We start from the raw sequence: 14,230 nt of genomic DNA, 5'->3' as shown, positions 1-14,230 counted from the left end.
ACTGCAGAGCCCATAGTGATATAACCAGCGCTATATACACTGCAGAGCCCATAGTGATATAACCAGTGCTATATACACTGCAGAGCCCATAGTGATATAACCAGTGCTATATACACTGCAGAGCCCATAGTGATATAACCAGTTATTTCTATACATTTGTATGTGGGGCATTGTGGGTACCGCGGGTAGCACCGAACCCTCACTGAATGTTACCGTAATATGCTGATCTCTCTACTATGCTCTTTATTATTTTTATTCTGCTTTACTCTACTTACTTCATCTCTCCTCTTCCCCTCTCCTCACTGTCCTGCATTTCCATATCCTACAAACCTCGCCTCTCCTCCTGGATGTTTATACTCATTGTCCTTCCTTCCTTTCTCCGCCATCTTTCCTTGTGGTGCCCTTCTTTTCCCCTGTGTGTGTTCCCCACAATCCCTCTCCTGTAACCTGTCACTATACTTCTCTTTAATCTCCATTCTCCACAATCCTGCCCCGTCCTCTTCTTCTCTGATCTCTGTCATCCTCACAGTGGGCAGACAGACCACAGCTCCTGCCACAATCACCACCGCCGCCACTAGTACAGCCCTGGGGTTGGTGGAACAAGGTAGTAGTGTCCTATGGCACATGCCCTTCCCCTCCACACTTGCCCGTTCCTTCCCCCTGACAAGTGACTGCATGTGGCTGCTTTTTCCTAGCTGCCTGCTTGCTAAGAGACTTAGATGGAGGATGCCCCTTTAAAGGGAACCTGTCAGCAGTTTTGACTGTGCAAAGCAACAGATAGTTGTAGGTATTGGCGCTGGAGATCTGTGTAACAATACCTCTGTATGTACTAGTAGAAGCAGGACTATGCAAAAGCATTTATGTTGCAAGATTGCAACTTTTCCAACCTCACTGGGGGTGTGTCCTCACACTGCTAAGCTCTTCAAAAGCCCCACCCCTCTGTCTGTACTATTCAACCAGATTACTACTTCAGCTTATACTAAGAGCAGAGGGAAGGTACTGTGGAGCAGATCGATGCAGAGAGATGAGAGCACAACAGTGTGAGGACTTGCCTACTAGTGCTATAAATGCCCCTTTCACAGTCCTGCTGTTACTAACAGCATATACAAAGGTATGGATACACAGATCTCCAGGGCCTATACCTAATACTGTTTGCAGCTTTGTAATGTCAAAATTGCTTTTTCCTTAAAGATTCCCTTTAAGGAGTAAGGATTAAAGGGAACCTGTCAACAGGGACCTCGTGTTCACTAAAGACAGGTTACAGAAGCCCATTACAGCTGCATTGCATGTATAGCTTTCTGCTTTCTCTAAGCAGTTGCATTACAATATAATTGTGTGTTATAACTTGCCTTTCATCCTGACAGAATCCTCTGTCTAGTCCCAGGGGTTGGGCTTTGGTTTGGATGCATTTAAAAAAAAACAACATGTGACTTGTATGTGCTGCAGGCTGCTCAGCTCTTGGCCCCCACCCTTGTGCTCCTGTACAGCTCCTCCCTCCTGCTCCTTCACAGAGGTCACAGTGTGGTGAGCTCAGATCAGTGGGGGAGAGAGGAGCTGTACAGGAGCACAAAGGTGGGGGCTGAGAGCTGAGCAGTCCGCAGCACAAACAAGTCATGTTGTATTTTGTAATGCATCCAAACAAAAGCCCAACCCCTGGGGCTACACAGAGGATTCTGTCAGGGTGCAAGGTAAGTCATTACACACAATTATATTGTAATGTAAATGCTTAGAGAAGGCAGAAAACCATATTTGTCATGGGCTTCTGTGACCTGCCTTTACCGAAAATGAAGTCCCTGGTGACAGGTTCCAAGGTGATTAAGGTTAGACCAGAGAGTAATATATCCACATGTAAACCAAAATCGGGACCCTGTGCAAGCTTTGGCAACTCACGGTTCAAGAATCCATAAAAAAATCCTTGGATAAATGGCAGCACAATTATGTGTACTATATGGCAGATCTATAGTTGTATACAGTTCTCCCCCTATAGTATGTCCCAGTGTCTGTCTGTGCCATGTTAAGGCTATATAGGCAGTGTACATGGGCTCCTATCTGGGTGTCCCCCTGGAGATGCTGCATGTAGTGTGTATGTCCATGTACCTTGGTGCATGCTGTATGTTTGGGCATGTCACGTGCATGGCATGTGCTAAGAAGGTACTTACAGCCGCAGCCTGGCAGTGTACATGGCACTCATGATATAACAGACTCACTGTGCTCTATAATAGTCTTGTGTATAATTGTACTGTGCATGTGTGTATATGTTGTATATGAGTGTCACTGTGCACGCAAAGAAATGTATTATCCAAGGAATACATGCTCCAGTATTTGGCTATAAGGATATGTACTCATAGAATAGACAATCAATGGTAGATCAGGGGGAGCCTGAGACACAACACTCCCACCCATCAACTGTTTAAAGGTCTATGACATCCCATCCAGCATTAAAGGGAACCCATAAAAAACTATGAATAAAAGGTTCCTTTCCATGGCTTTCCATGGCTGAAATGTTAAAGGACATCTACCATGAGATCTACTGATTGTAGATGTCCCAAGCTTATTTGCTTCCCTTTTGGGTTCCACCACCTGCTAATGTCTCTCCCCCCCCCCCCCTCCGTGTTCATAAGGAGCCGGGTCACGCCCACCGATCGTGACGTCAGCGGATCGGTAGGCGGAACCAGGCTGGATGGATGGGGTGGCATATATTAGCAGGTAGTAGAGCCAAGAGGCACTTGGGTGACGTAGCCTGGAGCACCTCCGGCTCATATAAATAAAGCATATAAAGTGTTTTTTTAAAAGAATGACAATGTTCCTGGAGATAACAAGAGCGAGGTCATCCCCTGAGAGACGTAAGGAGCAAGTAAGTGTGGGACATCTATCATTAGTAAGTCTGATGCTAGATGACCTTTAAAAAATCTGTTTGTAAACTTAAACAATGATATTAATGGAGTCCTGCATGTTAAATTATAGTTCCATTGCCCTACCTCCTTGTTTCTGATTGACAGGACTCACTGCTAGGACATGCTGCTGTATGGAACTAATACCTAAGGACCATCTGCCAATATTCAACTACAGACATATACAGCTCTGTTTACTTATTATCAACTGTACACAAATGTTTTACTCAGTGCCTTGCTGGAACGTTAAGAGAGAGCTCTGTTACATCATTGAGGACTTCATGTCCTGTGACCAGGGTGATGAGTCCTATTCCCAATAATATTTGCCTTACCTAGTAATATTAACATCTACCTCATGTATGTATCTGATCACCTGACACAACAGCATGCCTCCATGGAGGCTGAGGAGCAGTAGAAGTTCAGTGAGGCATGTTATGATTTCATGTGATCAGATACATACATGAGGGAGATGTTAATGTTACCCTGGTCAATAGGAACCCTTAATCTGATACTTGTTCACAGTGAGCAGGTAGCACCCATGACAATAAGGCATTTTAGATTTTCATGTCTGCTTTTTATGGAGGGCCTTGCACCTGTAAGTCAGTGTAAAGCGCAGATCTGGTATCTGCATGTAGTTAATGTGTAGGTACATGTAGTGTCCTATGTTCGGATCACGCGTCTTACTGTATACAGCAAGGGGCAGTGGATGTGAGTGTTGTGGTTTGGACCTTGTCTCAGTGGCTGGGCATGTGTTGGATGTTCTGTCTTGATCGCCTGCCGATGCCCGAAAATTTGCACAAAATTGCCATATAAAAGTGCCCACCCTGTGTATTTACGTCTGTGTATCTTTTCCTCCTCCCCCTGTCTTTTTCTGACTGTTTCACAATTTCTCTTTTCTCTCTCTTTCTCCCCCCCCTTGTTACACTGTCCTATTTCTGGCGTCCTACTTTATCCTTTCTCTCTTCCGTTCTCTCTGCTCTCATCCCTGCCTCTGTCTTTCTCCTGTGTATTCTTCCGTTCCTTTTCTATTTCTTGCAAGGTAAGTTCTAGTCCTTTTGGCCCCTCCAAGTGGTAGTTTTCCTTTAAGCAATTGGAGGGATGTCTTTTAGTAAGGGGAACATGGTGGGATACAATTTAAATTAAGGAAATTGGACGGTCCTACTGCTCCATTAGTACCATATAAATGATGCAACCACCTTAATAGGAAGCAATAGCCGACCCTTAAATGATACAATTCAACACTAATGCAGTGACTAGTCCATCAGCCACAGAAGGTAAAATAAGGAGAGGGCCTTATTAAAGCAGAGGAAACCATATGTTTATGTAAACATGGTACCAAGTCATGGTTGGCACTGGGTTACCCAGCAAAGGGACTTCATCCCAGAGAATATCAACCACCAAACATCAAAAATGTCAATAATTAGTCAGTGAATTAAGAGATAACAGATAGTATAATGATTGATACAGAGTCCTGGCTGCTCTTGGGTACTGGGTGAAGCTTATATTATCATATTATGTATATAGGGTCATATAAGATTGTATACAGGGTCATATAAGATGGTATATAGGGTCATATAACATGGTACTGACCATACTCTTTCTTTCTCTCTCGGACAACCTGCAGCAGCTAAGACTTTGCTGAACAAGAAGACGGATGTTGGAAAGGTAACGTATAGCTATGTCACACTGGACCCTAGACACCCTGGTTTGGGGCCACTGTTGTTTAGCCCCTCTTATAGATGTGTGTGTAATAAAAAAATTATTATTCATTTGCCTGGCAGGTTTTACTAACTAGGGGTCTGCCACCGCACGATTTGATACTTACCAATTAGTATTAATATTATTAGTCTGACACACCCCCGGCTGGTAACACGCAGTTGGCAATTTTACTCATAAATGTCTAAGAAATATAACTGAAGACCAAAGAATTATAAAGATATGAAATATGAATTGTTATTTAACTCAGAATACAAATGTAAAAGGGAACCTGCCACCATATTTCACCCCATTAAACCACTAGTCCCCCCAGGTAGGGTATGAAATGTGCTTTCTAGAATTCCCTAAAATGAGTGAAGTTTATTGTCACTTCAGACGTCACTATCTTTTGTTCTATAGTATCTAGTCATTTTTTTGTGTCATATAAACCCCTTATCGACGGCTGTGGGTCAGCCATGAACCCTCTCCATACAAGATCAGTGTTTGCTGCATATTGCACCAAACACCTACGGGTAACCCTGCAATCACCGTGAAAACCCTGCAATCACCGTGAAATCACTGTGAAGTGCCCGTGGCGTGAGGATGCCGCCATCTTAGCAAGGTCAGCGCTCTCCATGATGACATCACGGAGCGAGAATCTGTTGCTATGACAGCCTCGTGGCTTTGTAAGACCTGAGGCTATATAGCTTTGGATATTTTGTTAAAATGTGCGAGTGGCACATTGTAATATGTGATCGGTAAAAGCTGCATATACTACCATATTGTAGTATGGCAGTGTATGGTAGGATCAATCAGACAACCTAGGGTTATAGTACCCTAGGGGGTCTGAAAAATAGTAAAAGAAATAAAAAAAAAAAAACAAACATAAAAATTCAAATCACCCTCTCTCTTGAACTGAATATACATCACAAATCGTATACATGTTAGGTATTCGCACTTCCCAAAATGTCTAATCTATCAAAGAATAATAACAGTTATTCTTGGCGCTTAACCCTGTAACGGAAAATAGTGCCCAAAGTCGAAAATGCCACTTTTTTGCCATTTTCTAACATATAAAAAAATGTAATAAAAAGTGATCAAAAGGCTGTACAGTCTTCAAATTGGTAGCATTGAAAACGTCATCTTATATCGGAAAAAATGACACCACACATAGCTCCGTACAGCAAAGTATGAAAAAGTTATTAGTACTAGAAGATGGTAAAATGATAATGTATGAAAACATTATAAAACCTATATAAATGTGTTATCTCTGTGATCACACCAAACCAAAGAAATAAAGTAGACCTGTCTTTTGGGACGTACAGTGAAAGTCGTAAAAACCAAGCCCATAAGAAAATGGCACGAAAACTGTTTTTTCAACAATTTCACTGCATTTGGAATTTTTTTCCCGCTTCCCAGTACACAGCATGGAATATTAAATACCGTCACTATGAAATGCAATTTAGATGGAATTCTAGAAAGGACATTTCATACACTGCCTAAGGGGGTTTAAATAGGTAAAATCTGATGACAGGTTCCCTTTAAGTCAGGAGAGGCAACAGGTCGTCTTTAGAATATACTTTTATTGTATATTTTCTATAGGAAGAATTTTTTTAAGTTTTATTTTCTTGACAAAGATTGTCAATTTTCACATTTCCAAAAACAGGACTGTGGTGGAATGGTCTGACTTGTTAAATTTCTGATCACACTGAGGTCTTAGCAGGTTTGATAGAACCTCACAGACCCTATAGTTAGTCAGTCAAAGCATTGCATATAGAGTGTGAACAGGGCCTTAAGATACTGTAGTTATGATGGCCCTACCGTCACCCTTGACCCCAATACTGGGCATGCTGGTTGTTAACATCTCTGTAATTAATGTTCTGGAAGGTGTCTACTAGTAGCTCAAAATTAGATGATATCCATGTCGTTGGGGAGTCGGGGGATGACGAATTTCCAAAGGATTCTCATACTTTTTCTTGTTGGATAGTAGGATTGGTTTAGTATGACATATCTGTACAATATAATTCTCTCTCTGTATCTCTCTTTCTCAAGCCTCAGACAAACAGTACCAAGAACAGCGCTGGAGTGACCAGTCCGAAGGGCCCCATTCCTCCAGCTGCCCTGGTATGAGTATAGGGATCGGGTGGAACGGTACTTTTGTGTATTTGTGACATAGTTGGGGATAACAGCGGAGGGGAGCGAGGGATAGCGGGTGCGTTACAAAGTCTGGTCCTCTTGTGTGTGGAGGCAAGCCTTCTCGCAGTCTTTTCATTGGGAAAGTTTGTTTTGTGTCTGTGGTTCAGCGACGTCTGTGGTCTGTCTCAGAAAGGTCTCTCTGTGGGGTCCTGGACTTCTGTTTTAATCTGTCTGTGGCTTGGAAAAGTTTGTGGTCTGTCTCTGGATTGGGGAGTCTGTCATCTGTCTGTGGTGTAGATTAGTCTGTAATCTCTCTGTGGGGTAGTTAGAGGTCTGTGATTTGTCTAGTAGTCTTTGCCTGTCTTTCCACTTCTTCCATTTTTCAGCCCTTCTGCCCTGCCATCTCTTTTCCGCCCTCTCTTGTGCCCTCCTAGCTTGGGCTGGATTTACATGAAGTGCATTTAGTTACATTCACTAAATATTAAGGTTGGTAACATTGGCCCTGGAAGAATCCCCCATACTGTGGGTACGGAAAGTATTCAGACTAAGGCTGCATTCATTCACACTACAGTATGGGGGATGTATATACACCGTACCGCTCCGTAGCCCGGGAAAAGATAGGACATGTCCTATCTTTTCCCGTATTACGGCACCGCGGCCATAGATCGCTATGGAGAGGGGCGGGGGTGAGCTGCGCTCACCTCCTCCTCCTCTCCCCGCGCTGCCGTGTCCCCGCCGTGCTACAGAGCGACGGGCTCACGGCAGTGTGCATGTAGCCTTATTCAGTATTTTTCACTATTTGTTTCATTGCAGCTACTTGGTAAGAGCTTGTTAATGTACACTCTGCCCCCATCTTGACAGAAAAATGTAGATATTTTCTCTAGTTTATTAAACAACAAAAAAAAATGAAATATCACAAGGACAAGTTTTTTGCACCTGGATTTGGGGATCCTCTGCCTCTTCCTTGCAGATCCTCTCCAGTTCCCTTTGTTTGGTTGCTGAATGTTGGTGGAAGCAATTTTCAAGTCTCTCCAGAGATGCTCAATTGGGTTTAGGTCCGGGCTGTGGCTGGGCCGGTCAGGAATGGTCACAGAGATGCTCTGAAGCTTCTGCTTTGTTATTTTAGCTGTGTGCTTAGGGTCAAGAGGTTCTCATCCAGGATATTTCTGTACTTGGCCTCATTAATCTTGGCCACAGTGATCTTGGGGTTCTTCTTTAGCTGTCTCACGAAGGCTCTTCTCCCATGATTCCTTAGTTTGGCTGGACAGCCAGGTCGAGGAAGAGTTGTGATCTTCCCAAACTTCTTCCATTTAAGGATTATGGAGGCTATTGTGTTCTTAGGAATCTTGAGTGCTACAGAAATTCTTTTGCAACCTTGGGCAGATCTGTGCCTTGCCACAATTCTGTCTCTGATCTCCTTGGGCAGTTCTTTAGACCTCATGAATCTCATCTGCTTAGACATGCACTTTGAGGTGTGAGGTCTTGTATAGACAGGTGTGTGCCCTTCCTAATCAAGTCCAATCAGTTTAATTAAACACAACTGGACTCCAATGAAGTAGTAGAACCATCTCGAGGAGGATCAGAAGGAAATGGACAACATTTGAGATAAATATATCACAGCAGGGTCACAGCAGGGAATGGTCTGAATACTTATGACTGTGATATTTTAGTTTTTCCTGTTTAATAAATTAGCATAAATATCTACATTCATGTTTTTTTTCTTTCAAGATGGGGTGTAAGATGTACAGTGTAAATTAATGAGCATAAATGAGCATACTCTTTTGAGTATGGAGACTTTAGGATCTTGATATCAGCTCTACGTTCATTAAAAAAAACTATACTTTAAATGGACCCTGTTAGCAGGATTTCACATATGAGATTAAGGAGGGCCTGTCAGGTTGAATTGGGAAGCTAATCCAACTACAGGTCCTTATAGACCTTTGGTTTAGGGTCCAATATTAACCTGTTTGTTGGCTGTAGGTTAGGAAATCTAAAATAAAGAAACTTCTATACTAGCTTTGATGTGAGGCCGATGAGGAACATCGGACTTACATTGGAAGATCTCATGCCGATGCACCCTCTCCCGATCCGGCAAGTGAAGCCAGGATAATGCACATGCCTTCCTACAGCACCTGCGCAGTGAAGCTCTACTAATAGCTTGCATTGACCACTAAACATAATTGTAGCTTAGTTAAAAGGCTTTGTACACCTTTTGTGGTCTGAAAATAATTTCCAATAGGTTTTCAATTGAAAATGTGTTTTGTTTGCTTTCAGTATGTGCCTTTTCTGTCATTCACTCATTCATTCAATCAGCCAGACAACTCACTATGTCTCTCTTACCTGTCTTCTTCTGGTTAAAAACACTCATTAAAGTTTTTTTAACCACTTAGGAGATTACAGATAAGAAGCAGTGTGGATTTCTCTGTACAAGTTAAAATACAGCCTTCCAGGAGTGAGAGAAGTAACATCTACAAGAAACAAACTGTTAGTGAGATTCGTTTCCTTGGGTCTTAATAGATGCAATGGAATAATAATGAATAAAATGCCCATAGATGTACACAGCCTTTTAAGATACAGTAACATAATGGGGGGTATCAATGTGACACGGCTGTTTATATAGGCAGGTCAGATAAAATTAGTCCACACATTGGGGCAGATTTACTTACCAGGTCCTGTCGCGATCCCACGGTGCGCTGCCCGACGAGGATTCGGGTCCTGGCGCGATTCACTAAGATCGTGCGTCCGAGTTCCTGCATGTGTCGCTTCTGCTCCACCGGAGTTCCCCTGCTTCTTTCCGGTGAGTGCTTGATCTTGCGACATATTTCCTTTTTTAAATTGTCCGATGGCCCGCCCCCTGATTTCTGTCGCGAAGGGGCTGATGCACCACAATCCGATCGCGTGCGCCAAAAACCCGGGGCAATTCAGGGCAAAAGAGAAATATTCGGGAAACCCGACGAGAGTGCGGCTTTCGGACCCTTAGTAAATGAGCCCCATTATACACATTCAGATATATGCACTTTTATCACTATGTTTTTCACTTTTCCTAGATTTTAGAAAACATGTAAATCAAGCCTCACATGCTCCTCCCCTGCTATCCTCTATCTCCCCTACTACCTATACCTTCCTGGCTATTCTGGTTCTCTCCTCCTTCCCATTTCTCATTCTTTCTTCCTCTATAGGAGCCTCAAACCACAGTTATTCATAACCTGGTGGACGGGATAAAGGTATTTGCCATATCTTTACCTCTCTCTTCATGTGTCATGTTTCATGCACTCTCTTTCCTACAGAGCAGTAGAGGGACCTTTGTATGGTCACAGTTCAACTTTATTATTATTTTATATGGTTCCATTCTCAAGACCATTGGGTAAACTTTCTTATTCTAGCGGTAGATTTTCTACAGGTCTATTATAAGTCTTTGATCGTCACCTTCTGTGATGGGTGAAGTTTATAGGATCAGGCAAAGGACACTTCTTACTTAGTCTTTCTTTTAGAAGAGCACTTTGGCACAGATGACAATCTGTATTAGGGTTCCTCTTCTTCTTATGGGACAAAGGGGTCTCTACACCCACTACGCCTACATCATGCATCAATAGAAATTTAGAAAAGAGATAATCCGACATCAGTTCTAGAAGGTCCATGTTGATTCCATCAAAAATCACCACAAATGCCTTCCCTTGTATTATCATGTGGAGTAATATCTCTACTAAGCAACATACCCAACCTACCTAGTCTAGTCGGAGTGTAATATTACCCATCTTGGTTCAGTATTGAGGATGTAGGGTGCATTGATGGACCACCTTCTAGATATTGGTTGTGTTTTGGCACCTTGAAAGGACTAAGGTTGTTTATATAAAGCCTAGAATTTGGCATAATGTTACTCATATAGACATGTTTTGGAAGCTCTTCTTGGTATGATGGGTTTGTGGTGGGATTTACATATAGTATATGTATTTTAAGAAACTGTTATAGAACTTTTTTCCAACACTTACTTCCCATAGTCCATCCCAAAGTATTATTTTATGGGTTAATCTGCTTGTTGCTTGACCGATCTAATGCTGTCCTGTAATGTGGTGCTCCAGCAGAAGATATAACATCCAGCATGCCCAATTCTCTAACATCTGCCATCATGGAACAGTCGAGCTGCTCTCTTAAATGTAGCCTTAATTTTAACCAACATTTGTCAGGATCTTCTTAAAGCTGTCTTCGCATCTTATAAAGTAATAATATATTGATAGATTGGGCTATCACTTTATGATCAGTGCAGATCAGTCTTCTTAAAACCCCACCAATCCTGAGGATGAAGCTGATGAAGCACTGGTGAAGTGTTGCATCCCATGAATTGTAGTAAACTTTAATATTAGGTAACCCTAATATTCAGAAAGTGACCTGTAGAGGAAGTGGCTAAGATCTAAGATTTGATGGGGTTCACAGAGGCTAACTCTCCATTGTTCATAAAGTGATAAAACGGTATTCCCATCATATAACATGTTTAGGGAATGAGTTAAGCCTCAAATTTTTATCCTATTAGATTTAAGGTTTTATTTAACTATTTCATGGATACAAATTGGGATCTGTTCTTATTGTCGTGACAGACACCTATCCATCAAGCATTGCTCTGGATCTGGTCTCCATTGGCCAACTGTTCAAGATTCTAAAACTCCATTGGCTGATATTTCTAATAGATGATCTCCTTAAATCTATCAAAATCTATTGGCCTCAATTGTGCCTTAGATCTTCCGCTTCTACACACACTTTGGGTACAATAATTCCCTCTAAAGTCAATGACTAGGTCATCAACATTAGCGTGGAGATCATTGCTTGACTTTGAGAAGAATGCAAGGTGCCCTCACCCTGTGGAGGATCCTCTACAGTTCAGCATTTTGTACTGTGGAGAATACAATATAGTGAACCATTATTGGCATTGACATGTAGCTATATTTTTAGCCATAATTTGGCCAACTTGGTGTCTTTCTACATGTCAAATATCATTTAGTATCTGCAATGTAAGTTTAAGGTATTGTGATCCTGAAAAGAAGTTGACATCGCAATTGGTTTTGACTAGGTGACCATATGATTGTTCTATAGATGTTGCCTCTAACCATTGTGATTTTGTCTTTCCCTGTCGTTAACTCACATCTGCTTCCACCTTCACTTCTTCCCAACATTCCACTATTTTGTGTTTTCTCCTACAGGAATCCTCGGATAGTACACATACCAACCCCGAAGATGAAGAAATGAAAGGTATGGTAGATCTACAGTGAATACCTCATTTCTATTCCTCTTTTCCATCGACAACTTCTCTAGTGGACTGACCATCTGGTTGATCACTAAATCTACACAAGCCCTACCAACACCCAAACTTCCATTCCTATAGTCCTGTTATATGATACATAATGACAACAGGGACACAAAAGACCAACACGGACTTGGACCTTACAAACATATGGACACATACCATGAAACGTATTTGCATTTATGACCATTTACTCTCACGTTGGTTCTTGTGCTGTTCCTGTGTTTAGTTTGTAATATGTCCATGCATTTGTTCAACAGAACCCCTTATTTTATTTTATTTTATTTATACTCTCATTTTATTAATTTTTACTTGCTTATTTAGATTTTTTTTCTAAATAATATAGACCATATACTTCTTCAGTTGAAATTTTTTTGTGATGTAAAAAAAATATTACCCTGATTAAAACATATTACCACTAGGAATATCCTTCCATGCCCTTTGTAACAGACTCATATTAATTCCTAATGTGCCTAAGGCCAAAGTTGATGGTCTTAATTTTTTTTACTTCAAGAATCCATGATGGATCTGGAAAACTTGACAAAGAAAAAAATAAATGAGCTAAACAAAACTCAAAGAAAATGTTTGCATAGAAATAATAACTATAGTACAAATGTTTAATTCTGTTTTTTTATTCTTAACTCCTTAAAGGGAATCTCCTCTTTTGACATTCATTCCCTTTTTATTATATTGGTCTAGTCTTAAAATTCCCACCACCGGCAGTCTTACACCAATATTCTCTCCAACCTCTTAGTGAATATGGGTGCAGGAATAGTGAATAGTTCCGTTTTTCTGGTGGAGGCTATAGTAAATGTGGCGTGCCGGGCATTCACAAGCCGATCTGCCCTTTGCAGGTCATAAGTGGTGAGGAGAGTGAGATTTATATGGTTTTTATATTAAAAAAACTGGCAGAGGAGCCAAAGTAAATCTGCACAAAAGTGTCCCAATGATCAGTAATCAATGTTGGCGAGCTAAATTAAGAATTGTTTAATTGTCCCATGGCACCACCACACTGGAAATTGAGCTTTACACAGTTTATTGAAAACATTGTTCATCCAGAGTAACATGTGGACATGTCTAGTCCTCCAGAGCAAGACTTCTTAGCATCTTGCTAATAAGGGTCCAGAAGGAAAAATAATCTTTATAAGGCTACATTCACACGACCGTATGATTTCTCCAGTCCCGTCTTTACGGGCCGTATGAGCCTGTTTATATACGTGACGTTTTTCATCCGTATGCAGCACGAATGTAACCCGTATTTTATACGTCCTCATAGACTTCTAGGGCATACGGAACTGAAATACGGGAGAAAATAGGACATGCTCTATATTTTCATACGGCCAGTATACGGTACGGTACGCTACAGTGTCAAAAACGGCAATATAAATGGTTGGACGTATTGTCCATTGAAATGAATGTGGCCGTATGTAACCCATAAAAAAACGGTACAGATACGGCCGTTTTCATACAACCATAGAATTCCCAAATAGAACCTTTAAAAATTTCAAGAAGTTTTTTTTTTCCAACTATCTTGTTGTAGCCATTCTTCTCATTTGGTTCTCTCCATCGTTGGTCCCCTTTCTCATGATTGCCTACATTATACTGAGTCTTTGTTGTTGTCACCATTTTCCTCATCGATTGCTGCACTTGTTCCTCTCCATGTCCCTTTGTGAAATTTACTCATGGTCTGTCTGGCTTCAACTCGTCTTCTCTCCTCTCTAGTGCTGAAGTTCTCAGACATTTTAAGCTCAGTGAGACGGGGCTCGGGGGCTCTGGAGGCTGAGGGACCCCAAGCAGCGGTCGCTCAGCAGCCCCTCTCCCCATCCTTCCCCCATTCACCTCTCGCACAGCGTAAGTAATAGGATGGGGGTATAGGAAATCCTTACAGCGTATGCATGAAGACCATTTATACTCAACAGGATAGATCAGCTCAATATAGAAAAATGACATTTTGATGCTGCATTGGAGTTTTTTTATACAGTATTTTTGAATATGAAATGTGATTTCTTAATGATGAGTAGAGACATGTATGCCGAGCTACAGCGTGATTGCTTAATGATCTGTAATGACAATATCTGTATGTATTAATGGACAGGGAGTTAAGTGTAGATATAATAAAGCCCCCCTCGTGTGTCTGTCACTGTGATATGTGTGGGGGCTTGGCGCTACCTATATTAATATGGTGAGGGGTGTGGGGGATGGAGACTGGCATTGT

At 41.6% G+C, this 14,230-nt stretch overlaps 1 protein-coding gene across 24 annotated transcripts in view; it reads left to right on the top strand.

Annotated features, from left to right (window-relative positions):
* The window catches only part of CAMK2B (calcium/calmodulin dependent protein kinase II beta), a 96,100-nt gene that overhangs the window by 71,055 nt on the left and 10,815 nt on the right, over positions 1-14,230 (top strand). For 3 of the 24 annotated variants that reach the window (XM_072149009.1, XM_072149008.1, XM_072149010.1), the window contains 6 exons: positions 530-604; positions 4,516-4,556; positions 6,639-6,710; positions 9,902-9,946; positions 11,915-11,963; positions 13,738-13,866. In XM_072149009.1, coding sequence (XP_072005110.1) covers positions 530-604; positions 4,516-4,556; positions 6,639-6,710; positions 9,902-9,946; positions 11,915-11,963; positions 13,738-13,866 — 411 coding nt within the window. The remainder of the gene's footprint in view (positions 1-529; positions 605-4,515; positions 4,557-6,638; positions 6,711-9,901; positions 9,947-11,914; positions 11,964-13,737; positions 13,867-14,230) is intronic. The other 21 variants (XM_072149016.1, XM_072149017.1, XM_072149013.1 and 18 more) reach the window with 17 other exon arrangements.

The sequence above is a fragment of the Engystomops pustulosus genome, chromosome 4 (genome assembly GCF_040894005.1).
Source record: "Engystomops pustulosus chromosome 4, aEngPut4.maternal, whole genome shotgun sequence".
Lineage (NCBI taxonomy): Eukaryota > Metazoa > Chordata > Amphibia > Anura > Leptodactylidae > Engystomops > Engystomops pustulosus.
The sequence above is the reverse complement of the archived record's forward strand: the minus strand, read 5'-3'. Positions and strand labels throughout refer to the sequence as shown.